Raw genomic sequence first — 27287 nt, 5'->3', positions numbered from 1 at the left:
GCAGACTTGCAAAAACTTGGCAAGGCTCTTCCTTATCGGAGCTAATTAGTTGAAAGCAGCCTTTTATCGGTGAAGGAACGGGATTTGTAAATGAAACATTAAAAGGTGGTGCTGTTGCCTTTGTGTCTCGTGTTTGCTCTCTTGGATCCAGGTTTGGGTCAGAACACAGTGCTGAAGATGAACCGACACAAGTCATAAGTAGTGTAGCTACCTACTCTGAGCACAAAAACCACTCAGCCTCAGGAGCTATGATTTCGCACCACGATTGACAGCGTCAGTCATCCGAGCTTGGCAATTTGGTTGTAAATGTTTCATCGCTGTTCAAGGAGCACTTTGACTACGCATAAAAATGCATTTTAGGAATAAGCTCTGGACTTCCACTGTTGCAGAAACATCTTTAAACATCATTGGAAACGTGTATTTCATTATCAAGGCAGTAAGACATTAGGTGAACATTGCCGTAGGGCGAAAAATGCACATCTTTTCAGACACAAATCTAAAGCATTCAGAAATGGTGATCCCGGTAAACAGCCATAAAACCACATTAACACATCACTGCTCCACATTCATCCTGGTAACAGCAACAGCTAAGTTGATCACTTTTTAATTCCTGAAATGGTAATAATTTATATTAAAAATAAGATTATCTAGTTATTTTCCAGATAACGGGGATGGGGGGGCAAACTGAAGCATTTTTAAGAATCATTAGGCCTGTTAAATCAACGGAACGAAGAAACAAAGCTATGAAGCTTTGAGCTTCAAAGCATTATAACACAAAAAAAGAAACATTTCACAATCCATGGCATGGCCACTGTTTTCTTGAACTTCACTCCTGTTGACGCTCCCAAGACAATGGAAATCCAGTAAGAATTGTACCTTCTTTTCCCAAGATAAAAGTAAGGGACACGGTGGCTCAGTGGCTAAGACGCTGAGCTTGTCGATCAGAAAGGCCGGCAGTTTGGTGGTCCGAATCCCTAGCGCTGCGTAACGGAGTGAGTTCCCGTTGGCTTGTCCCAGCTTCTGCCAACCTAGCAGTTCGAAAGCACGTAAAAAAATGCAAGCGGAAAAATAGGGGCCACTTTGGTGGAAAAGGAACAGCGTTCCGTGCGCCTTCGATGTTTAGTCATGCCGGCCACATGACCATGGAGACGCCTTCGGACAGCGCTGGTTCTTCGGCTTTGTAACGGAGATGAGCACTGCCCCCCTAGAGCTGGAAACGACTAGCAGGTATATTCGAGGGGAACCTTTATCTTCCCAAGATGATTGCAGCCATAATTCTAGGCCCAGCAGAAAATTCAATTCTTCTCCAATAGTTGTGTGCGTCCCATCCCAATTCTGGCACCGAACATGGGTGCAAAACCTTGCCTTCCTGCCTTCTACATTCTCCAGGACCCTCTCTGGCATCTTCTCCTTGTGCGTGCATTATTTTCCTGATCTCGATGCCTGAGAGATTGAGAATCGGAGTCAGAATTGAGCTGGAAGGGACCTATGGAGGTCATCTAGTCCAACCCTCTGCTCAAGCAGGAGATCCTATCCCAGTGATGGCGAGCCTTTTTGTTGTGGTGTGCCGAAAGCGCACGCATGCCGGCACCCACAATGTAATGCCCCCTGCCCCCCCCCCACACGCATGCGCACGCAACACCCCCATCCTGCTCCCTTACCTGCACTGCGCACGTGCGTGCCTCCCAGCTGATTTCTTCCCCGTTTGAGGCTGTTTTTGCCTTCCTAGAGGCTCAGGGGAAGCCTCTGCAGCCTTGGGAGGCTGAAAAACGGGCCTTCCGGAAATACCAGAAGTGCCCATTTTCAGCCTCTGGAGGACCTCTGGAGCCCGGGGGAGGCCATTTTTGCCCTCCCGGAGACTCGAAGGAAGCCTCTGCAGCCTCAGGAGGCTGAAAACAGGCACGTTTTGGCACTTCCGGTATTTCCAGAAGGCCCGTTTTTCAGCCTCCCGAGGCTGCAACAGTTTCCCTCGAGCCTCCAGGAGGGCAAAAACGGCCTGAAACAGGCCAAAAATCAGCTGTGAGGGGCGCGCATGCGCAGTACAGGTAAGTTTGGTTGGGGCTCACATACCCACATAAGTGGGTCTGCGTGCCACCTGTGGCACACATGCCATAGGTTTGCCATCACGCCCCTACACCATTTCAGGCAGGTGGCTATCCAGTCTTAAACCCCTCCACTGATGAAGCACTGGGCAGCTCTCCCCAGTTTGGAACATCAGTGAACCAAGTGAGTCATCTTCAGGAATTGTGCAATTGTGTAGCAGAATGCGTTTGTGTACATACTGTCTGGTTTATTCCTGGACTGCATCTTGTAAACTGTTTGCAGTTTTGTTTATTGGATTTGGTATCTTCCATGGTTTGTATTTTGATCTCTATCCTGATGTACAGGACTACATTTTTCTGCCGTTCAGAATCGGTCTGGGTTTTGTGCAGGATTCTGCACACCCTGAAAAATAAATGGAATAAACACTACCGAAACAATTCTGAAAATGAAATCATACCCTACCCACAGATTTACTCTTCAGGGATCGCACTAGTACAGCTGAGCCAGGGTTGACATACCTTGTACAAGAGATGTAATTTACACACCAGGATATAAAGTAAACCAGGTTTTAAGACTGAAAAAAGTAGGAGATAATCTATTATGGTTTTGGCCAAGAATTCCTACATCGTCACATGTGTTTTCTGATTTGATCATTCCATTGGTAAGTCAGCCTGTTATGTGACCGGACACTTCACAACCCATATGTTGCTTCTGACCTTTATAAACTCTTTGTGTAGTCCACACAGAACTGGGGAATTCACTCAACTTTGGACAGGTGTGCTTAATGTTGACACAGCATCTTTGGGCTTTATTTCATTGCTTTGATTTTTCACTGCATTTTATTACAACTAGATTTGATTTAATTGGAACCGCTTGGTAAGCGTTTGTCTTGAAAAATATCAGTAATGACGAAAAGAATGGACTGTCGACTTCTAGGGCACTTTAGGCCTTAGGGACAGAAATCTGTTGTGGTTAGCCGGCAGCAGGTGCAGACGGCTGAGGAGAGCGAGGACTCAGATGAGGCGCCAGGACCATTAGTTAGGGACTGCTAACTTCAGAGTTTGTGGGGGCTGGCAGCAGTGATGAGGAGGTTCCCGGGGAGCCTGTACCAAGTGCGCATGTGTGCAAGGTTGCTTGCAGGAAAGAGCAGCTGCAACAGCACGGGCGACTTGGGAGTAAGGCTGCAAGGTAATGGCCCCTCCTTCAAGAAGATAAAAGCCAGCTGTGAAGCGAACATTCTTTGCAGGAAGCAAAGACATTTTGAAAGTCAGCCTCATGGACATTACAGTATCTTCAGTTGGACTTTTGTGTTGTGAAATATTTCTTATCAGATATCCCCTTTGGTTATTGTTTGTCTTATTGGAAAAGGGTTTGGGTCAGAACAAGATCATGGAGTGTTTCAACTACCAAATTCCTTGCTTGTTGATGCAGAAAACAGAGATGGTGGGTGGTGTACTATCTGTAAACATTAAATGCCACAATCATTAATTAGGTTGAACTCATTAGAGAATATTCTCTATTCCACACACAATTCTGAACTTGTTTTCAGGACATGTTTACTGTGTTTTTACGCTGACAGGGATGAACTTTTAAAGCGGAACAGAACAAATCCCCATGAGATGCAAAAGTCAGAATCATCAAAATTCCCCGAGTACCAAAGGTAAACAATGATTTCCTAATATGCAATATAGGTAGTCCTCAACTTATAACAATTACCTTAGTGACTGTACAAGGTTACAACAGCACTGAGAAAAGTGATTTATGACCAATTTTCATATGATCCTTGTAGCATCATGTGATCCAAATTTGGACACTTTGCAACTGGCATGTATTTATGACTGTTCTGGGATCAGGTGATCACCATTTGTAACCTCAGGGTTTCCAACAAACCTCCTTGGGTTTCTGACAAACAAAATCCACGAGGGAATCCAGATTTGCTTAACAACTGTAGTGATATGCTTAAGAGCTGCGACAAGAAATGTCATAAAATGAGGCTCGACTCATTGAACAACTGCCTCGCTTAGCCATGGAAATCTGGGGCTCCATGGTGGTCGTACGTTGAGGACTACCTGTACACGAAGTGTTCACCTGACAGCAAAGAGACTAGCGATAGTCATAGGAATTTCCCAAAGCCACGGTGGTCAGGTTGAAAAGTAAAAGAAGTCAAACTATTGAAACTGGATTAAAAATAGGGCGTAATCCAAAATGGTGGCTCCATCCTTAAGTCTGATGTCTGAGTCTCCATAGGCTCGTGTTAAGGAGTGTTGTGAAGACAAACTGTAGGAACTTGTACAAATTCATATGGCTTTCAAAGTGACTAGGATATAATACTTTTCAGAAAGAAATAAGACTGAGTGCTAGATTTGGTCTAACACGTCAGCAAGATACTTCAGCAGTATCTGGAGTTTGCATATAAACACACCCAACCCTCTGACATGCATAGACACGCACGCACGCACACACACACACCTGCAGGTCCACTTCAGGAGTCGTTTCTCCTTGCATCACCCCCTCAAAGATTCTAGAAAGTTCCTCAGTGCAACCAACTAGGATGGCGCCCAAGTTCTCTCTGCCCCCTTTCTGCCTAATCAATCGTGAAAAGTCTGGATGTGGGCGGAGACTTGTCAAAGACGTGAACGCAAAGAGCCCAACAGGTTAATTTTCAAAGACCACAAAGGCAGAGGTGGTGGAAGGAATGAGGTAACTTGTCTCCCAATTGGGGGTGTGTGAGAGAGGCCCTGCTGGTTCTTCTAACGCGCTATAGTCCTTTAGGAGAAGGGAAGTGGAACTTGGCAAGGTGACTGACAGCTACATAAAGAAGAAGCTACAGAAAAAGAGAAGAAAAGGAAAAAAGGTTCAGAATACAAAGAAAGGGAAAGTATAACATAACAGAAAAATAAACACGCTATTGTTTGTTTTCCAAAGGAAGGGTGTGAATGAAGACATGAGAAATGGGATGACACAGTCAAGTCTAGCCACTGGGATCTGCATGCATTTTTTAAAAGTTGTATCGCACTTTTATTATTTTTAGAAATAACTGAAGGTGACAAACATACCCAACACACCTTCCTTCTCCTATTTCCAGAACCTTGTGAGCTGAATTGGGTTGAGCGAGTGACTGGCCTCCATGCCTAAAGTGGGACTAGAACTCTCCTGGTGACTGGCCCAAAATCACCCAGCTGGCTTTCATGCCTAAGGTGGAACTAGATTCACTGTCTCCAGCTTTCTAGCTGGGTGCCTTAAGCACCAGACCAGGGATCGGCAACCTGTGGCTCTAGAGCCGCATGTGGCTCTTTCATCCCTCTGCTGCAGCTGCCTGTTGCCAGTCGGTCCCACAATTTTGAGAGGAGCTTCCAGGGTTTTTTTGGGGGGGGAAGCACAGCACGCCAGGAGAAGACTCTGGCAAGGGGTGGGTTTTCCGGTCGCTCCACAATCGATAGGGCTGTTGGTTACGACAGGTAAAGGAAAAAGGATGCCGTGCTAGGAGACTCTATGGTGGTGGGGAACCGGACTTCCGGTCGGCTCCAGAATTGAATGGAGGACTTCCGGTTAGGACAGTGATGGCGAACCTTTTTGGCATCGAGTGCCCAAACTGAAACATGCATGTCCACATGTTGGAGCGCTGGAAACTCAAAATCCAGCTGGCTGGTGCGTGCCTGCCTTTTTTTCTTTTGTTGTTTTTTGTCACTTTTGGGGCTGTTTTCAGGCCAGTTTTTGGGCCATTTTCAGGCCAGTTTTTTGGGCCATTTTCACGCGCTCTGGTGCCCACGAAGACCAGCTGGCAACAGCGTGTGTGCCCACAGAGATGACTCTGCGTGCCACCTCTGGCACACATGCTATAGGTTCACCATCACGGGGTTAGGACCTTTGTGGGTCTTTCAGTGTTTAAGGTTGCCGACCCCTGCACTAGACCAAATGGTCTACCTACTACTATTGAAACCTTTATTCCCCAAAGAAACTAAAGCCAGCAAACGGACATTTTCCTCCAGGATATTTTATTTTTGTTCTGCATTTGATATGGGAGGGGGAAATAAATGGTTATTCTTATAATCGGGTAAAAAAACTGGGCTGCCATTATTTCAAAGGCCCTTTCGTGCTGTCCAAAATGCCTTGGCTCTTGAGGTGAGGAAATTCACAGGGCCCGAACTAGACCTGAATATATAAGCCCAACACATGAAAACATGAAGCAGGATGTTTGAACCTTGCCAGAATGCTCTTACTTGAACAAAGGAGCACAAGATGACATGTGAAATCTGTAAACTATTGGAAAAACAGAGTGAAACAAAAACGTGTGTGTGTGTGTTTTCAAAGAAAAATGGGAAAAATAAATGTAAACTCCATCAATTATTTTGTTGTCTGGTTCCCTCCCCATTCCCAACCCATACAAATACTGAATAATACATCAAAAAATCAAAACATCCTTTGTTTAAAAGAAAGCACATACACACAAAACAATGTTAATTACTTGGTTGGGGTCCCCCCCCCTCCTTTACATGTATTTTCTCCTTCCCACTTTAGGTATTCAGGCTCTTGGGAAATGGATATTTAAGAACATATACAAAAAGCCCCTCTTCTTCAAATGCAGAAAATTCCCAGCATTAGTGTATTTTGGGGGAAAAAATAAGATTTTTTTAACACTGGTAACAAAAGTCTAATGGACAGATGCATAACATATATTAACCACAGTAAATTAGTTACAAATTCATTCTGGTAAAAACAGGATATTTGCAAAATAGAAAGTTAATAAACAAGCTAGATCTAAAAAGTTTTAAGGCTGTTGTGTAAAACTTAAAAAAAAACCCACAAAAAATAGAAGTATACAAGCAATATATTCCTACTGTTGTTCAGAGTTTTATTTTTCAATAGGCTGGGAGAGAGAGGAAAAACATAAACCTTCATATAAGTATCAAAAATACAGTACAAAGCTCCAAGCTAGACAGTTATAGATAGACTGTAAATATAGCTGTGATTTTGATTCCATTTTTTGAGGCAAAGTTCTAGGTAGGAAAAACAATACAACTCCAAAGAATGATAAGTTACACATACAATTCACATGTTCAGAAACAACACAAGCTCACAAGTATACCAATGTTTGCAAAATCTAGTATTTACTAGCAGATCTCTAACCAATCAGGAGAAAGGACTTGGATCGAAGATTTTCAGCCCCACTGAAGCCATCTGGTCCATGTTGAAGGTACTTCAAATCCCAGAACCCCTTGTTCAAGACTGTCTACTACAAAGAATTCTGGAAATTTGAAGATAATGTATCCTATTTTGGATGTGTTGTGCCCACTTCATTCAAACAATTAGCCCTTGAAGCTAAGGAATTCCAGGAAGATGTTTCATCATCTCTACGCTCATTTTTTTTTCTCCTCTTGGAAGTTGTGCCTAAGGACACCACATCTGATTTGTCTATTTGCTTATGAATTCATTAAATCAGGATAAATTTTGATGCCATCTGACAGGATCCCGCTAAAGTGGCAATGCTTAGTAGCCCACAATTAGTATTTCTTGTTCAGTTGGTTCACTGCGGAGATCATATCCTACGTAAGTACAGATTTGTACTATTTCAACTTCAATATTTTGAAGACATTTTGGTACGGGGTTTATTTTACCAATGGATAGAAAATAAAACAAATTAAAATGGATTAGATGTATATATAAAGTAATAAGAGAAGATTGTAAAACAGATACATTGGATATTACTTATATGAAAATGAGATTATTTTTATAGTTATATTGATAAGAATAATATTAATTACAAACTGTAAGCACGTGAAATATGTACCTAATCGACACACGGTTGAAATGGAATGGAATTGTTGTATATAAAAAATAATAATAAAAAATATTTTGAAGACACTTCTATCTCCTACCTACCTAATTACTCTTAGTTTGTTTTCTGTCCTGGTAATTGTCCTTTTTGGAACCCATATCTGGGTGTCACAGTTTAGAATCCATGGGACTGAAGTGTAAATAGCATTTCAGGGCCTTTTAGGAGGACAGGAGAAATTAGACATAGGACTAAGGAAGAAGAGCAGTGGTGGTATTCTACCGGTTTGGCCCAGTTTGGCCGAACCGGTAACTTCAAGGACTGTCTGTGAGCTCTGATGATCATCTGCTGGGCCCATCAGCCTGGGCTCTATTCTGACTTTTATTTCCTTGTTTTCAAGCTTAGCTGCTTTGTGTGGCGATCAGCTGTTGAAGACACAGGGAGAGTGCAGGATTGCAGGAGGTCAGTAGCAAACTCTCTGCGCGCGTGCAAAGCCAGGGTTGCCAGATCACAGTTTGGCTCTGCGGCCAAACTCAAGTCAAAATACGGCCAAATTATTTGTCCTCCTTTTGCGCATGCGTGAGGGAAGGAGAGCTCGGGATGGGTGGGGAAGTCGAGGGGCGTGGCGTTGGAACGAGCCGTAATAGGAATGGGTGTGGTGTTGATGGAGGAGCCGCCCCTGCTCGGGTCACAGGCGGGAAGGGGGCGTGGCCGGGCACCAAGGTCCCGAAGGGGTGTGTGACGGGAGTTGAGAGGAAGCGGGCGTGTCGGAGAACTGAGAGGACGCGCTTGTCCTCCTTTTGCTCATGGTGACGCGCATGCGCGAGGGAAGGAGAGCGCCAGAGGACGCGCTTGTCCTCCTTTTGCTCATGGTGACGTGCATGCGCGAGGGAAGGAGAGATCTGGCCAATTTCACGGCCAAGCAACTTTCGTACGGCCAAATAAATTTGGCCGGAGACATCATTTTTTTCACGGCCAAGCAGATAGAAATACAGCCAGATTTCTCGAATTTGGCCGGAAAAACGGCCAGATGGCAACCCTGTGCAAAGCGCACGTTTGGTGGGTGCAAAGCACGCCCACCAAGCTACGCCCACAGAAACGATGGTAAAGATATCTGAAACCCACCACTGAAGTAAAGCCTATATTCTATATTGAGGGAAATGCTAAGGTAGTTTTAGATCAGAGGTACTGAATGATGGTCCCTTTAAGACTTGTGGACTTCAACTCCCAGAATTTCTGAGCCAGTTTGGCTCAGGAATTCTGGAAATTGAAGTCCACAAGTCATAAAAGGGTCATCATTCACCACCCCTGCTGGCATATGATCCAGCTGTGCAGTGGGCATATACAATCTCACTATCAAACCATGTATTTTAAACATACCATGATTGGATTCCATCTTCATTTTCCTGTATTTCCGGTGTATACAGGCAGCCCTTGATTTACAACGGTTCATTTATTGACCGGTCAACGTTACAGCGCACTGAAAAAAATGACTTAGGACTGTTTTTCACACTTACAACCCTTGCAGCATCCCTGTGGTAGTGTAATCCAAGTTCAGACGCTTGGCAACTGACTCCTATTTATGACCGTTGCTATGTCCCGGGGTCATGTGATCCCCTTTTGCGAACTTCTGACAAGCAAAGCCAATGGGGAAGCCAGATTCACTTAACAACCATGTTACTAGCTTAACAACCAGTGCGATTCCTTTAATAGCTATGGCCAGAAAAGTTGTAAAATGGGGCAAAAATTCACATCACATAGGTCTCACTTAGGAACAGAAATTTTGGGTTCAGTTGTGGTCGTAAGTAGAGGACAACCTGTAGTTCATCCCACAGCATGGTCACATACAACAGACAACCAACTCTGGAGGAGTTATTGTATGGTGTTGGTGATCTAAAGAAACCCAGAAGAAAGAAGCAATTGAGATTCCACTAAGTCCTACCGAAGAACAGATTCTAGCGCTTAATTTTTTCCCCAATTTCATGAGTTATCAATCATATCTCTCAGGTTTGCAAACCCAAATTGATCTTGCTATGAAGTATTCACTTTAAGCACCACTATATTCTCTTCAAGCTTTTTCTTGAAAGAGTGTGGAACAAGTGGCCAGTTTTAAGTTTCTGGGTGTTACCCTAAAAGAGGACCTGACCTGGGGTGCTTACATTGCAGCCCTGGTCAAAAGGGCCCAGCAGAGATTATACTATCTGAGACTTCTCAGGAAACAACAACTGCATGAAAAACTGCTGGTGACCTTCTACTGCTGCACCAGAGGGAGCATCTTAACATACTGCACCTCTGTATAGTTTGCTAATTGCACAGTGGCAGATAGGAAAGCACTCCAGAGGGTTGACATCATTGCCCAGAGGATCATGGGTTGCCCTCTCCCCTCTTTGGAAGAGCTTTATAACTCCTGCTGTCTTAAGAAAGTTCAAAACATTCTCAAAGATCCATCTCATCCAGGACACCCCCTTTTTTTGAACTATTACCATCTGGCAGATGGTACAGAATAATAAAAACAAGGACAAATAGGCTGAAAAACAGCTTTTATCCCAGGGCAGTAGCTCTGTTGAATTCTGCTGCATAGTGCAATATTAAAGCAATATCAGGGGTTTTCAATGTGGAGTGTGAAGGATGTATATTTGTGTTTCTTTTCTTGGTCATGATATGCACAGAAGATGGTGTTTGATTTTGTTGTATGACGTGCAATGACATTAAACTAAACTAAACTAAACGTAGCATTTGGCTGGATTCTCATAGCACAGGAAGCCATGATGAAGATTAGTTTTGGTTGGGTTTAGTCATGTTGTATAAATATAACTAGTTTATGCAATAAACCATCAACTTGTAGTGAACTATCTCCCATTGCTGTGCATGAATGAAATCAGCCCTGATTTTTTTAAAAGATTAGCTTCAGTATAGAACAAGCATGAAATATCTGAAATTTGATTTCTATATTCTGGCACTTGAAATACTAATATGAGATTAACCCTTAAAATAGTAGGGTGAATGTCTGAATCTCTCCCCCCACCTTTTATTTACACATACACACACTAATACACCCCTCCCCTAATTCTGTCAGTATCCAATAACCTAGTTAGTATTAAAATACGTAGCAATGTGTTTCAAGGGTTGCTTATTGAAACCTATCTTTATGGTGCGTGGAATTTTCCAGGGTAAGCATAGGTAATGGGGAACGAAGTAGACCAGATCTATTTGCTACTCTATGAATTTGGTTTGTTATTTGTTATTTTTAATTTCCCACTGAAATCTACGGGAGTTTTTTTTTTCCTGTGACTGAGCTGTGCCTTTGGTCTCAAAGGGGCTGAAATCTGATCAGCTCCTGGAGCGGACTCGGTGTGTTTTATGTTCCAGTTAGACATGCTCGTTTCTCTTGGCCAAAAGACATATTTCGAATTTATGCCTGTAAGCTACCTCCAAAAACAGACAAACTTTATCTTCTCGAACTGTACTTACATGCAGAGTGAAAGCACATCCCAAAAGTGGTGGACGGACATTATTCTGTGCACAGCCAAGGGTTACTGTGAAGAAAGGCATAGGTAGATGCAGAAAGGAAAAAGCAAGTGCAGCAGTTCAACGAACTACACATAGCCCAGAGAGTGCCATAAAGCAGGACAAGATCCTCGTTGTTATCCCTAATCAGCAAAGGGTTAAAAATAAGAGACACGGCCTCCCATTTTGTATCACTTCCTGCAGCCGTCCCCAACCTTTCTGGTTCTGTGGACTGGCACCAGTGGTGGGGGGAAGAGTGGATGGTTTCGTGCACATGCCTGCCTCTTACACAAATGGAAATCAAAATTCAGACGCTTGGCAACTGGTTCATATTTATGACGCTTTTGCAACCTTCTGACAAGCAAATTCTTTTCCAATGGGGAGGCCAGATTCACTTAACAACTGTGTTATTCATTTAAGAACCGCAGTGATTCACTTAACAAATGGGGCAAGGGAAGTCGTAAAACAGGGCAAAACTCACTTAGCCAATGTCTCACTTAACAACAGAAATGTAAGTCGAGGACGACCTGTATAACTGTGGTGCTCTGGCCTGTTGTATACTTTACTGCTCTAGCTACTACATTCAATATCCTGACACTTTGGTTGAGGGTTGATACTTAGCAGTCATTTCCTTACTTAATGACGGTTAAGTAAGTGGTGGGAGAGGTCTGCTTGTTTATAAGGTGAAGGTTCCCCTCGCACATATGTGCTAGTCGTTTCCAGCTCTAGGGGGCGGTGCTCATCTCCGTTACAAAGCCGAAGAGCCAGTGCTGTCCGAAAACGTCTCCATGGTCATGTGGCCGGCATAACTAAACGCCGAAGGCGCACGGAACACTGTTACCTTCCCACCAAAGTGGCCCCTATTTCTCTACTTGCATTTTTTTTACATGCTTTCGAACTGCTAGGTTGGCAGAAGCTGGGACAAGTAACGGGAGCTCACTCCATTACGCGACGCTAGGGATTCGAACCGCCAAACTGCCGACCTTTCTGATCGACAAGCTCAGCGTCTTAGCCAGTGAGCCCCTCTTTTTTATAGACTAACCTAATTGTTTTTCCACCCCAATTTCCATTGGAGAGAGGGTCAGGGCCTTTATGCTGGTGGGGTTCTCTCCACTAAGTGAGGACACCATTTTCATCACCCTCCTGCTAATTTTTAACTCATTGAACACATTCCCCGGACTGCTTAGAAGGGTATCATGGAAGTCTGGCTGGCCCGTTAAGTTTCCCACACAGGCAAAAAGTACATCTTTAACCATCGGTTGGTTGTCTACAAGTCCCCCAACCAGTGTGCATGTGCACTGGGGTGTTACACAAGTTCCACAAAACTAAGCAGGAGAAGAACAAATTCATCAGGCACGGAAGCCAATGAAAAATAGGACACAGACAGACACGGCTCGCAGAAACACACCATAACAAAGCACTCAAGCGCCAGAAAATTGCACAAAAGGCGTTGAACAGGGCATGGTTAGGAAACTGGCTCCGGTTTTCAAGTCTGGGAAAAGTTAAGGTCTACCAGCAGAGATAGATAGATATAGATTAACAGAGTTGGAAGGGACCTTGTAGGTCATCTAGTCCAACCCCCACCCCGCCCAAGCGGAAGACCCTACACCATTTCTGACAGATGGTCCAGTCTCTTCTTGAAAGCCTCCAGTGATGAAGTTCCCACAACTTCCAAAGGCAACTTCTGTTCCATGGATTGATTGTTCTCAATGTCAGAAAATGTCTCCTTATTTCCAGGTTGAATCTCTTCTTGATCAGCGTCCATCTGTTGTCTGGCCTTCAGGGACTTTGGAAAATAGCTTGACCACCTCCTCTCTGTGGCAGCCCCTCAAATATTGGAAGACCGCTATCATGTCTCCCCTGGTCCTTCTCTTCACTAGACTAGCCAGGCCCAGTTCCTGCAACTGTTCATCGTAAAAGCTTTTTAGCAGTTTCACTCTCTAGCCTGGTGTTCCTCAACCTTGGCTACTTTAAGCTGTATGGGCTTCAATTCCCACAATCATCCAACTAGCCAGTTAGCCAGCTTGGCTGGGGAATTCTGGGAGTGGGAATCCATACAGCTTAGTGACCAATTTTGAGAAACACACTCTATCTGTTTATGTTTTGTGATAGCTCAATTCCATGCTTAGTCTGTTATTCCTCCCCCCCAAAAAAAACATGTTTAGTTGAAGAAAGATCAAGCTCTATCATGGGTTAGTTTTTGCATTAGCCAAGAGCAAGGAAACCTTAAAATCCACCTCAGCTGTTGGAAAGGAGAAGCAATGGAATGCAAAAAGACTCAGCGGACTGGTATATATTCAAAAAGTGGTTTTAAAAAGCAAGAAATAGGAGACCACTCAGATGCCGAGACAAAGTTGGTAGGACATCAGCTGAAAACAAAGATTCAGAAGCCAAGGAGCTAAACAAAAGTCACCTCTTGGAATATATCAGAAAGGAAAATATTCAACACTTCAATCTTTGCAGAACTTAAAAACAGAAGATATGTTTTATTTGTACATTCAACTCTGCTGGCACTCGCCATTTAACAATGATGAAAGTAAAAAAGCATCTTGGCAAAAGAGCTTCCTTCTTTCCTCATCTGAAGTCTACACTGAAAGTTTTCACAGGTTTTCACCTGGCTCAGTACTCACAGCTTTGTTTTTTTCTCAAGACCCCTTGGAAAAATGCAGTTTTAATCAGTATGCCAAGATGTCCATCTGCCAAACCAAGATTCCCATCATTGTCTGAAGTTACAGGAAACCAGAAAATTTAGATCACCCTTAATCAACCTAATGCTGTCTAGCTAGTTGGGACAATTCCAAGAATTCATATCCAGCATCCATTTCACTAATGTTATCTATGGATTGTGACAGGTGTCATTTCAACTCACTGGAGAAAATATTCCCAAACTGTGGCAGGCAAATTCACACTTTTGAGTATTACTAAGTCAGAGGTCTCCAACTTGGCAACTTTAAGACTTGTAGACTTCAACTCCCAGAATTCTCCAGCCAGCTGCTGGCTGGAGAATTCTGGGAGTTGAAGTCCACAAGCCTTAAAGTTGCCAAGTTTGGGGATCCCTGTACTAAGCTTACAAAACTTCTTTCTACTTGCCCCCCTTTCTTAATAGTGGCATAAAGATTCTGCAAACTCCCAGTAACATTGCATCATTTAAATGTTACAGAACATTATTTTGAAATGCTCTTTCTTATGCTTGCATGTCTACTTATTTTTCAGAAAGTTTAAATGTCTCCTTTAAAGAGTCCAAGCAACAGTGAAGTGTTGTCACTTGCTTGGATTGAGGGGTAATTTATTTTGTGGCTCAAAACAATTGAAATGGACAAGATTCTCACATACAGTAGACAGCGTCACAAACATGAAATCCAGATTTTAGGATTTATGCAACAGCAGGCAAGCTTATCCTTATTAGAAATTGTTTTGAATATAACTGGGACCTTTAAAAATTTCAGCAAATGAGTTCTGTTTTATAATGTACTGTTCTACCATTTTATTGGCTGTAGTTTAAAAAAAAAAGTATTAAAAGTGCATTTTCTACCAATATTAACCACAAGGAAGTCATCATCTATTTTGTTCATGGGGTCATTTATCATTTCAGCAGGTTGTTGTACCAGAAAGTTTGATATGTCCTTTAATTAGAGGATAGCAGTTGGAAAAGGTTTCTGCATACTTACTAGAATTGACAAGATTTTTTTTAAAAAAATTGTATGAAACACTTCCTTTGACATTCATTAAGGGTACATAGTGCTATTGTCTTAAAGTCAGGTGGCCAGACATAGCACTAATATCCATTATCCCATTAAGTTTGATCCCTACTGATTGTGTTTCTCTTTTTCAGAATAGGCAGTTAGTTAATTCCTTCAGACACTCTTTGATTTTGGAAAATTTAGAATTCCAGAGTTTTTTGCAAGGAAGTTATTTGATGCCCTATTGTTCCCTTAGGTCAGTGTTTTCCAACTAGCCATTTTAAGACCTTGTGGACTTCAACTCCCAGAATACCTCACCCAGCATTCTGGGAATTGAAGTCCACACATCTTAAAATGGCTCAGGTTGGAAATACTGCCTTAGATGAAGAAACCAAAATGGAATCAATCGTCAATAAAAAAAAAATATTGCAACTCTGCATTGGATATAGGTTGCATTTGTTAGTTTTATGACCTCCCCAGAGGTTTTGGGTTACAGAAAAACAAAAACCAACCTGTTGGGTTAAGAAGCAGGAGGCCCATTAATAGCACCCAGGGAAATTAAAAAAATATTATACCAGTGGAAAGCCATGCAAATCAGAAAATAGCATGCAATAAGTTCCTAGTTTTTCTATCACCTCACAGTTCTTCCTAGAAGAAGCACTGGCTTGGATAGGACTTTATGAAAGCAGAACACAAGGGCATAGCTTTCATGTAAGATTTAAAAGTCCTTATTGTTCCTCACTGGGCATTTGGTGATCACAAGTTGGGATTAGTACAAACGAATTCCTTCATGGATTTGTTTTGGGGGGAGGGGGTATACCTCCAGGCTGATGGTCCTTGAAATGTTTACAAGCATGCAAGTCTTCTTGGTGAGAATCAGAAGGAAGAAATATGCTTTGTTCCTTGCTGAAAATCCCACTACAAACCCTAAGCAAAATCAGAGATACGTACTGATCTTTGATGGTTTCACTGACTCATGAATGGAGTCACTATTCAAAGATCTGAGCCTGGAACCTTAAGGTTGGATCTCAAGGAGACTTGTGACAACCAAAATGAATGTACCGGCGACACTCCCAAGAATTGGTCTGCCTAAGTTTTTCTGCCACACTGCTGTAGGACATAAGGATGGTTTTCTTACAAGGCGTTTGCACTCTGATTTTGGGATTCCTCAACGACAGAATGAGACTTGGCAACCCAACTGAGTTTAGCCTGATTGTATTTTTTTCCAGAGAGGCAAAAAAAAATATGTATTTGTAATTGAAATTATCCTGGAGAGTTCTAGAGAAAATCGGCAATCCTTCCATGCTAGATCTTTGCAATATCTTGGAGGCTTTTGGAAGGACATAATTCATAGTTTATTCAAAGACTGGAATTATTTTCATTGATGCTAGGTTTAGAAAAAACAGATAGAAGGGTTTTTTTGGGGGGTACAAAAAGCCAGGGCAAATATAACAACGAGGATGGCTTTCTAAAAATACGATCCTTATTGAGAAAAATGTATGACAAACTGAAGCCACAGAAGGAGAGTACGTGTCTAAAACCCTAAAAGAGAACACCTTTTTGATCCTGAAGAAAATCAAGGCACAATCAAATTGGTAAAATACAAGTGGTTTTAATGGGAATTTTAAAAAAATTAAGGCTCATGCGATCCTTCATAGGTGAATTCAGAAGACAATCCCATCGACTTCAATGGGAGTCCCAGATTAATTTGTCACTTTCCGTTAAAATATTAGGATAGTCAAGGACTCGGTTTTGGTTCTCCCGGCTCCTCAATAGGCTGTTGCAAGAAAGAAAGGGGCCACGTCTACCATTAAAGAATATTCATCAGCCACCATGTTTCATTCAACAGGGAAGTCTCCCATGGATGTATAGGTACTCCTCAACTTACAACAGTTCATTTAGTGACCGTTCAAAGCTACAACGGCACTGAAAAAGTTACGACCATGGCAGCATCCCCACGATCACCTGATCAAAATTCAGATGCTTGGTGACTGGTTCACACTTACGACCGTGGCTGTGCCCCAAGGTCACAGGATCCCATTTTGCGACCTTCTGACAAGCAATGTCAATGGGGAAATCCAGATTCACTTAACAACCGGGTTACTAACTTATCAACTGCAGTAATTCACTTAACCACGGTGGCACGAAAGGTTGGAAAAAGGGGGCAAAACTCACTTAACAACTATCTTACTTGGCAACAGAAATTTTTGGGTGGTTCCATGGTGGTCGTAAGTCGAGGACTCCCTGTATGTCCAAACAACATCAACATGGTGATCACAACCATTGACTGAAGCCCTGTCCGCTCTTTATGAGAATTGTGATGGACGTAAAAATAAACCAAAGACAGGGACTTTGAATGGACCGTTGTGGTGATTCTCTTGATTTTTTGACTCCCTCCCTGCTGACAGCCCTAAACCCAATTCACGAACTCTTTGGTCTTAATCCCTTCACCTGTTTTAAAGAACATCATCATTGCTGGCCTTTGGAGGAGGGAGGGAGGAAGGAAGGGAGAAGAAGAGGAAGAAGAAGAGGAGGACGAGGAGGAGGAGGAAGGAGAAGAGGAGGAGAAGGAGAAAAAAAGAAGGGGAGAAAAAGAAGAGAAGGAGAATGAGGGGAAGAGAAAGAAGGAGAAGAGGAGGAGGAGGAGGAAGAAGAGGAGGAAGGAAGAGGAAGGAGAAGAAAAGAAGGGGAGAAAAAGAAGAGGAGAATGAGGGGAAGAGAAAGAAGGAGAAGAGGAGGAGGAGGAGGACGAAGAGGAAGAAGGAGAAGAAAAGAAGGGGAGAAGAAGAAGAGGAGGAAGATAATAAGGGAAGAGAAAGAAGGAGGAGGAGAAGAAAAAGGAGGAGAAGGAGAAAAAAGAAGGGGAGAAAAAGAAGAGGAGGAGAATGAGGGGAAGAGAAAGAAGGAGAAGAGGAGGAGGAAGAGGAAGAAGAGGAGGAAGGAAGAGGAAGAAGGAGAAAAAAGAAGGGGAGAAAAAGAAGAGGAGGAGAATGAGGGGAAGAGAAAGAAGGAGAAGAGGAGGAGGAAGAGGAAGAAGAGGAGGAAGGAAGAGGAAGAAGGAGAAAAAAGAAGGGGAGAAAAAGAAGAGGAGAATGAGGGGAAGAGAAAGAAGGAGAAGAAGAGGAGGAGGAAGAAGAGGAGGAAGGAGAAGAAAGAAGGGGAGAAGAAGAGGAGGAAGAAGAGAATAAGGGAAGAGGAAGAAGGAGGAGAGGAGGAAGAGGAGAAGAGAAGAGGAAGAAGGAGAAGGAAGGACAAGGCTCTCACTTCACACACACCCCTCCCCGCCTTCTTAATACTAACACTAACCAGAAGGATTTGTGTTTAAGAGGAATAGATATAAGATGGCCGAAACACATGACTGCAAGAGCAGGGGAATGCAGGAACCTCCTTTGACTTGGCAGCCTTTATGTGAAGCTTGAACTGCAAATTAAAAAACAAACACGAAAATGGAAATGTTAGAAAAAATAGCAACTCAAAAGGAGGGGGGGAAATAAAGGGAGGGGGAACATCTGGTGGGGGGAAAAAGGAAGCGTTGACATTGGTTTCTCGCTTCATAGCGGAGACCCAGGCAAAGGAATTATTACGGAAGGTAAAATAAAAAGGAAGCAAAACCACACATCGCTCCCTCCTCCCCGTGCTTGTCTTGATGGCAGGAAAAATCTAGTGCAAAAGATACGAAACCACAACCCAGATTTCCCAGCTGCTTACGGATTAGCACTTTCTCTGAGAAATGAGAAAGTCCAAAAGCAGAGTTGTTTTGATTGACTGATAATGATTGATCCTTGCATGGTTAAAACTCGGAAAAACAGACGCTTCCAACACCAGATAAGAGCCAAATGCATCCGCAGTCTTATCTAACTGCTTGATTGTTCACAATGCACTAAACCAGGGGTCCCCAAACTTGGCAACTTTAAGACTTGTGGACTTCAACTCCCAGAATTCCTCAGCCAGAATAGCTTAAAGTTGCCAAGTCTTAAAAGTCGCCAAGTTTGGAGACCTCTGCTTGACTAAACCATCAGGAGCTTGGCTTTGTTTTTAAACTGACTGCGCAAAGGAACTTGGTGCAGCTTGAAAATCAAAATGTTTATGGCTGAGATTATTTTCAACCGCTTGCACTTAAAACAAAGTGCAGTATGATGTCCAAACTAGGTTAGTTTAAGGCGGCTTCCTGGGTCCCTCTAAAAATTCTCAGACAGAAATTTTTCCCAACTGTGCTCCAGGGAGCAATTTAACTTGAGCTGCTCCCTACCACGCAAAATGTATTTTGCAGTTGCTGTATCCTAGTATGACTATAAGTTGTATTTGTTGAATACAACTTTGGACATATCAACACACCTACATGGGGATTCCCTCTTTTGCAAGAATGCAAAAGCTGTGACAGATAATGTAAGTCCACGCAGACCCTGGACTTTAAACTGGAATTTAGAAAGCATTAATCAGTTAATAGGCAAATAGGTACATCTGGGCAATACTCTGTATTTTGGATCAAAGGCACCTGAGCAAAATAGATTAGATAACACTGGAGAACTCAGCCACTGGATGTGGTGGAAATAATTTTTAGTTATACTTTGAATTGAACATGCTACATTATTCCCTGAGTTAAACAAAAGCGGCTGTATTTTAAATCAGAGCTAAACAACAATATATATTGCAAGAGCTTGTCAATCTCTTTTACAGTAGCTAGAAAATACAATTTTTCCAGGGTTGTAACAAAAATTCAATGCTCTATAGGAGGAAAAAAACCTCCTTGCACAGGAAGTACTAGAAAAATCTAGAAAATCTAATCTAGAAAAAAAAAATTCCCCTCTTCCTGATATTTTTTTATGCCTGGGTGTAGTTTCTAGTAAAACCAGTGGCCTGTTCCTATTAAATCAATGATTCATGATGGGACAGAAATGAATTTTTGAAATAATGACATCTATTCTATGATGCAAGGGGGAAAATGTAAAGTGGCTTATTTCTGAATGTATGTGTCTCTTAAATGCTGCTTTTTCATGAAATAAAAATGTCATTCCCCTTGCCTGGAGTAGTTGGAAGTATTAAAAATATTTTCCCGCTATTGGACCAGCTTGGAACTTTCTTTGTTTATAATTCACTATCGAAGGGAGAAAATGATTTCAGGTGAAATAATTCCCTGGTTTACGAGTCGCCAAACAGAATTTTAAATCTGATTTATGATCCAGATTGGGAATTAACCCAAAATATCTCTTCTTCTGGTTTAACCCCCCCAAAGAACCTCAGAACTTCACAAGCAGGAATCTTTATTCTTTCCTAGATTTCACATGACAGTTGAATTCCAGTCCAAATCAATGAAGTCAAAAAGCCAAATTTGCAAGGTTTCCTTTCTAAAACCTGTAACCGCTGAAAACCGTTTGACTGCCAACAGCATTTGATGAGTCGTATTTATTGAAATTTCACACATACGATATATTGCAAATAAGATATTTCCCTCCATATTCTAGATCTGACTCTATCTACTCTGTTTCTCGTGGTATGTTTCCATCATGCACAAAGAGTTTTACTATAGCTGCAAATTATTTATATTTCTAATATGATTGATTACACAATTTAAACCAGAATATTATCCATCAGTGTTATTAGCAAAACGTCTTTCTCTAACATGCTTTTAACTTGGGAGATTGAACTGGGGAAGTTCTAAGCATAGTCTTACACCAGAACAACAAAGTCTGCTTCAGCTTTGAAAACTATTACACAACTCCATTTTAACAACAAATAATTCTGTTCCTGTGCTCTACGCTGCTTTGTTTTGGATAATGCTGCATAAAGATTTCAGCTGCCCAATTTGCACTGTAACCTATTGGACTTAGACGTGAAGTTAGTCTTAGCTGATGGATTTAAGTCACACTGCAGCCATGCCACCGTAATTTAGTCACCAAGAAAGCTTCAAGCTTCAATTCTTATCTAAGGAAATTGGAGCAGTTCTTTAAAAGGAAACAAAAACTTTCAGGAGAACTCCAGACTAGGCTGCCACAAGCAAATCTTTCTTCACTTTCCTGCTTAAAGAAAGCATCCTATGGTAAATAGGATGAAAGGTATTCATCAGCCTCTGATATGGAATACCAGTTTCTTTTTTGGAAAAGGTAGCTTGCCAGAAGGAATTTTTTTGTAGGAATCAGCAAGCAATCCACCTGGGATGATAAAAAGAATACTTTGTTAGCACCTTGCCTCTGGCACTTTAGTCCCTTATGCCGAAGTAGAACGTGTTTCTTGACACCAACAACACCGATCCTTGCATGAGGGATACACCATAAAGATTCTGTGTTGCACAAAAAGTGAAGGTTTTCCTGTCCAGTTGTTTCTGACTCTTGGGCACAATGCTTGTCTCTGTTTCCTGGTCAAGGGAACCAGCATGGTCCAAAGATATTGTCCATGGTCATATGGCCAGCATGGCTATACACCAAAAGTGCATGGAACACTGTTCCAAAAGTGTCTTTTTTTTAAAGAGGCAACTGGATTTTCTGGATTTTCTTTGAAGATATTTTGCTTCTCATCCATTCAGAAGCTGTTGAAGAAGCTTTGGGACAACCATGACCTGGATGACTGAGAATTTCCATCAACATGAATGGAACACTGTTACCTTCCCAACAAATTGGTACCTATTTGTCCCATTTGCACACTTTTGAACTGCTAGGTTGGCAGGAGCTAGAAGGGAACGGGAACTCACCCTGTTGTGCGGCACTCAAACTCGGGCTCTTTAACCACTGAGTCATCGCACCCCCTCTTGTGGTCCACAAGCCTGTTATAAATAGCTAAAATCAAATACTAGTCCTATTTTACCCATGAACTGTGGAAATCTGAGTTAGGTGCAGCTACCTGCCATTCTGCGCCTGACCTAACAATGATGCCTGTTTAGATGCCCATGTAAAGAAGATGTTTCAAATTGCTGCTTAGCGGGATGATTATATCAGCACAGAAAAAATTTTTAAATGTGTTGAATGTGGCCAACACAAATCACGTTGTATGTGTGAACTGCTCTGCTCTTTCCATTTGTAAACTGCAATGTGAGATTATAACCACATGGGGGAACTCCATGAATATAAAAGAAATTGTACCTGCAATTAGGGTTTTTAATAGACTTGCAAGAAGTCTATAAGACTTCCATTTTATTTTTAAAAATCATACCTCATATTGTTGCAGGAAAAAAACTCACAACGGGGTAATAATAAAATTATCTGCTCTGGTAGCCTCCTCTTCCTAGTTGTTGGACAGGACTGTCCCTGGGTAGAACTGTTTCTTTGTATTTTCCTATTGTGGGATTTGTTTGAGATGGCTTTTAAAAATGCAGCTCCATGTGGAAGTGCCAGAATTATATTCAGAAGTTCTTTCCAAACCCAGGTTTTAAAATACTTTTCTCGATGAAAGAACCAAATTGTTTGAAAAGCTAGAGCCTATAAGAATAGGAACAGCGCATGGGTGCATAATTAATTTATATAGATGTTCTCTTTAAGACAGTATTTGCATTCCCCCAAGAGAATCCTCTTCATCAGAGGTCTCCAAACTTGGCAACTTTAAGACTTGTGGACTTCAGCTCCCAGAATTCCCCAGCCAGCTGTGCTGGCTGGGGAATTCTGGGAGCTGAAGTCCACAAGTCTTAAAGTTGCCAAGTTTGGAGACCCCTGCTCTTCATGATTCATGGCAGTTAAAAAAATGCTAAGTTAAGAGTTTCAAGCTCAAAATATTATTTTTTATCTTTTATTTGCAAACCGGATTGAGCCTTGAAAGAGTCCTTCACAACGACACAAAACAATGATGTGTTTTCAGTGCGCAGTCAAACAAGGAAGTAGGAATCCAGATCTAGACTTGGATCAAAGCAAATTATTTTTCTTTTGAAAAAGAGATGGCGCTATTTGAAAAGACGCCGTTGTAGGGTGTCACGTGTGTCAATGAACTTCAACATCCAGGATCACCAGGACCGTGTCAGCTAGTGAGATGTGGGAAATTATAAGGGAAGAAAAGTGGCTGCTTTGATCTCTAATAACAGTCTTGGTACAGAAAACAAGTTATGGAACACTTAGCTTGATCTGAGTTATGAAGGAACCACGGCAATATTTCACTGGCTGTTTTCAGCTCTGGAAGATGAGATATAATTGTAGGGAGGTGGCTCTGAGCTTACAGAATATTTGACCCTTATAAACTTCAGCCTGGTTTGTCCTTAGATGAGAGAGAGTTATAGAACTTCAGGGAAGTTGGTCAGAACGAGAAGTCAAAATAATGTATTACAAGAAGGTAGGTGGAAACCACTTTCATAATATTACCAAGAATGTAAGTATGAAGCCACAAGGAGTCAAACTTCCATGCTTAAAGTCTTAGTGAAGAGCTACAATGACTCCACAAATCCTAGAAAACAATATCCAGGGTGGTGCAAATCCTCCAATTTTAAAGACCGGAGCGCTGCTGGAATGCTAAAATTCTTTCAAGACCTCAAATTTTAACCTTTCAAGTGATTCTCCTTCATTAAATCTCAGTGAACGGGATGGATGTTAGAGCTTTCTCATGCCCTTCCATTTGTTTCAGTGGGTTCTGCAAACAAGAGTTTCTGAATGGATTGTATGCACACAGTTAGCAATAGGGGGAAAAAGAGAGAGATGGCATTGAGAAGAAGACTAAAAGGATCCAAGCTGAAATGAGCTACTGGCGTTTCCTTGACATCATTCTCCAGATGTGCGGAAAATGAAAGAAATTGTCACCCACCATAGATGTTGCTCACAATGGCTGGGAAGTGGCAAACATGACACATCTGAGTGTAGACTGCAATCATGCAATATTCTGGCAGTAATTTTCAGGCTGAAACAATCTCCTGCATTAAGTTCTTTATTTGCAAATAGGACTGAACCTGGGATTTCCCCATAAATACATCAACCAAAAACATAATCGATGTGAATCAGAGATAATGTTTATATCGATTATTCTGACCTCACTGGAAGTGCCCCAGCCCTATTAGGTCCATAGCAGCAGTGTGGAAATTCAAAAGGCTTTGCACACTGCTGTATGTGTACATGCATACATATGCACAGCTTCTTCCTTGAGAAACAGTGCCAGCAAAGAATCCTTCATTTGAACACAATCATAATCTACAAAGGTAGAACTTCACACACATTTTGCACACTGCTTGAGTGTGTACGTTTGCACACGACCATGGACGTGCAGCCGTTATAAAAAATAGAATCCTTCATTTAAAAATGGTTAATGTTCACGTCTACACATTCACTGCTGCTCCTTAGAAAAGCAGAGCTGGTCACAGATGCTATCAATACAAATTTCGTTTTGCTCCTTGTACAGTTTGCAATTTTGAAGGCTCCTAATAGCAGAGAGAGGTCTGCCGCAGCAAAAACAAAGCATCATGTCTTGTTAAATACCATACACTTTCCTTGGAGGATAACCTTCCAGGGAATCTAAATCAACAAATGGAGGAAGTATTATATTACCTTGGAGGGAATTTACATTTTAATAGAAATGTCACAAATTAGTAGCTTCCTTTGTACTTCAAAAATATTTGGCAAAACAATTCTGACTCCCTTTATAGATCCATACAAAGAAGTATTATACTTTTTTTAAAAAAAAAAATGTTATCTAGCCACATACATTTATAATTGTCCTAGGAAAATTTCTAGATCTTAAGATAGCACCTAATAACATTCTACTTATGATAGGAAGAAAACGTAACCCACGTTTGAGACTTTTGAGAGAAAAAGAATGGAATGGATACGAAAATGCTTTTCGGTTGACTAACGTAAGTTGGAAACTAGGCAGCTAAGAGTGTTCTGATTCAAATATTTTATCACCCTCACTGCTGCTTCCTCTGGCTACGAAGAGGAATGAATATCCACAGGGACATAAAGTCAAGATGGCAACCACAACTATCAATGTTCAATGCCCTGTCTGCTTTTCAGGTGAAAATCTACAAAGAAGCTCGAGCTTTGCTTGCAAAGTTATGCTTGCCATTTTGGCTTCCTTTACCATGCTGTGGGCACCCATGAACCCCAACATTGGCCCGGAAGGCAAAGAAGCCCTGGTTGGCAAACTCAGCTATAGGTTGTTAACTAACCAGGCCTTCTCAACCCAGAAAAGCCACTTGCGGCAAAGGAAATATCTTCTTTCCGATGACATTTCAAGAACATTAGATTGCTCCTTCAAGTCATGCCTATAGCCACACTTTATAAAGGTCCTATGTACAGTTACATACATATTTCTTTATTGGAGCTATTTATACATTACTGAATGCTCTCGCCCTTCAAAACCATTAATCAATTCAAAACATGATTAGGATTGATTTACGATTGGCAATTCCCTCCCCCCCCCCAGTTCTTTTGTGACTTTCAGGAGTGCCAATGTAAAGAGGAAAGTGTCTTAAAAAGCACATTGTTAGGGACAAGTTAGGTTGCCCAATGTCCACTGCACAAAATTGTTGATTTTTCAACCACTCTGATTATGCCTCCATGGAATATTATTATGCCTTGACAATAATTCTCAGAATTTCCTAGCCAACCTGTTCATGGCGAAGAATTCTGAGAGTTGATCCATAGAGCTAAATCGGCGTTTTTTCAATCTTGGCAAATTGAAGATGAGTAAAGTTCAGCTCCCCAAATTCCGCATGCTGGCGGAGGAATTCTGGGAGTTGAAGTCCACACCGCTTCAAGTTGCCAAGGTTGAGAAACCATTGATCTAAAATGTGGAGAAGGCTGTATGAAGAATCTAAATGAAGCTGAGCTGGCCACCAGGAGGAGAAAAATAACTGAAAATGCAGAGGGAATGTCCTGTTATCTGTGCAAAACCAGGTCAGTTATGCTTTACTCCATCTTCCGTTAAAGCTAACCTCGCATCAGTGCTTCAGATAACAGATAACAGAAAATCAGAGTTGGAAGGGACCTTGTAGGTCATCTAGTCCAACCCTCCCCTCGCCTAAGCGGGAGATCCTACACCATTTCTGACAAATGGCAGTCCAATCTCTTCTTGAAGGTCTCAAATAGGCTTCTATTCCAGAGAAAGGCATAATGAACCTTGTACACTCAATTTTACAACCTTGGAGATCCACCCATGTTCTACGTATGGCACACTGATTCTGCTTACCAAATTTTGTTCCACTTCCACAGCAAATACCTGGATCCTTCTCGCTTCACCATGGTCTCAAATTACATTCCACCCCGCCAAAACAACGAGCATCTAACAGGATTAATTAATGTTGTGCTGCTTCCTAAAGTTGTGCTTCATTATTTAGTTAACATCCTACAGAGAGTTTGGAATGTAGGCAGAGATATTACAAATAGTGTTCCTTGCTCTTTCAGGTCTTTGGCACAAGAAAATCCTTAATTAGATAAAATTAAGAGATTGGACCACAGGTTCACACCTTCCTTCCTTCCCTCTCCAGCTATTAATTTTCTCTACCTTAACTGTTGGTAAAGTAAAACCTGGGTAGTTCTAATCCAAGAAGGTCCAAAACCAGACCTTTCACCCTTGTTGCCACACCCAAGATGATGTCACACCTGCACCAACCTCTCCTGCTTTGGGTTCTGCACAATTAGCAAACACTTTTTAAGAACTTTATACCAGAGAAGACAGCGAGAACTGAACAGCTCACGGGGGTTGTGTCAGTTATCAAAAACCTGTTAGTACAGTATATTGAAAGCCAATTTCGTGGCTTGGCTTTTGGTCTCTGCTTCCCCATCTCGTCGGGAAAAAAAAAAATAAGTCAAAAAATATTTCAGGTATACATAAAAAAATAAAGTCAAAGCCCTATGCCCTCCCATCCCCGTCCCTCTTTTCTCTTGGAAAAATAGTGTTTCAAAAAAAAAAAAAAATTCAGTCTGGGTTTTAGAAGTTGGGGAGCCCAGTTTCCAGTCTGATAATGGGAAGAAGCAAATACAGACATGCAACAGAAGATAGCACACTGGAACAGAAGCCCATTGAGCTCAACCGTGGACAACGGCTTACTTTTTCTTGTCCTTGTCTTTCTTGGTGGGTTGAGAGCCGGCCTGCTGACCCTGTGATTGTAATAGTTGAGCCGCTGCTTTCTTTTTTTGGAAGTTGTTCAGCTCCTCCTCAAGTTCCCTCTTCTTGTCTTCTACCTTCTTCTTCTCGTCTTGGTGAGTCCGCTTTAGATGGTCAAACTTCTCATGAAGCTGCTCAGAGGGCAAAAGGCAAAAGAGAGAAGGTAGACAGTCACCGGATAAAGGAAACACCATATTTTTGCACTATAAGATGCTCCAGACTAAGAGGTCTCCAAATTTGGCAACTTTAAGACTTGTGGACTTCAACTCCCAGAATTC

General features: G+C 41.9%; 1 protein-coding gene across 5 annotated transcripts in view; it reads right to left on the bottom strand.

Moving 5' to 3' along the window:
• Positions 1–3578: 3578 nt before the first annotated feature.
• The window catches only part of SEPTIN11 (septin 11), a 139651-nt gene continuing 115942 nt past the window's right edge, over positions 3579–27287 (bottom strand). The window contains exons 9-11 of one of the 5 annotated variants that reach the window (XM_087962743.1): positions 26953–27140; positions 11288–11352; positions 3579–4867 (exon numbers count right to left, since the gene is read on the bottom strand). In XM_087962743.1, coding sequence (XP_087818869.1) covers positions 11328–11352; positions 26953–27140 — 213 coding nt within the window. In that variant the 3' untranslated portion in view covers positions 3579–4867; positions 11288–11327. Of the gene's footprint in view, positions 4868–9254; positions 9710–11287; positions 11353–16599; positions 18424–23817; positions 27141–27287 lie in introns of those variants that run through there. The other 4 variants (XM_087962744.1, XM_087962745.1, XM_087962746.1 and 1 more) reach the window with 4 other exon arrangements.

The sequence above is a fragment of the Notechis scutatus genome, chromosome 4 (genome assembly GCF_049901735.1).
Source record: "Notechis scutatus isolate UNSWTSFEM ecotype Mainland chromosome 4, rNotScu1.2, whole genome shotgun sequence".
Lineage (NCBI taxonomy): Eukaryota > Metazoa > Chordata > Lepidosauria > Squamata > Elapidae > Notechis > Notechis scutatus.
This window is presented reverse-complemented; position numbering and strand designations above follow the sequence as displayed.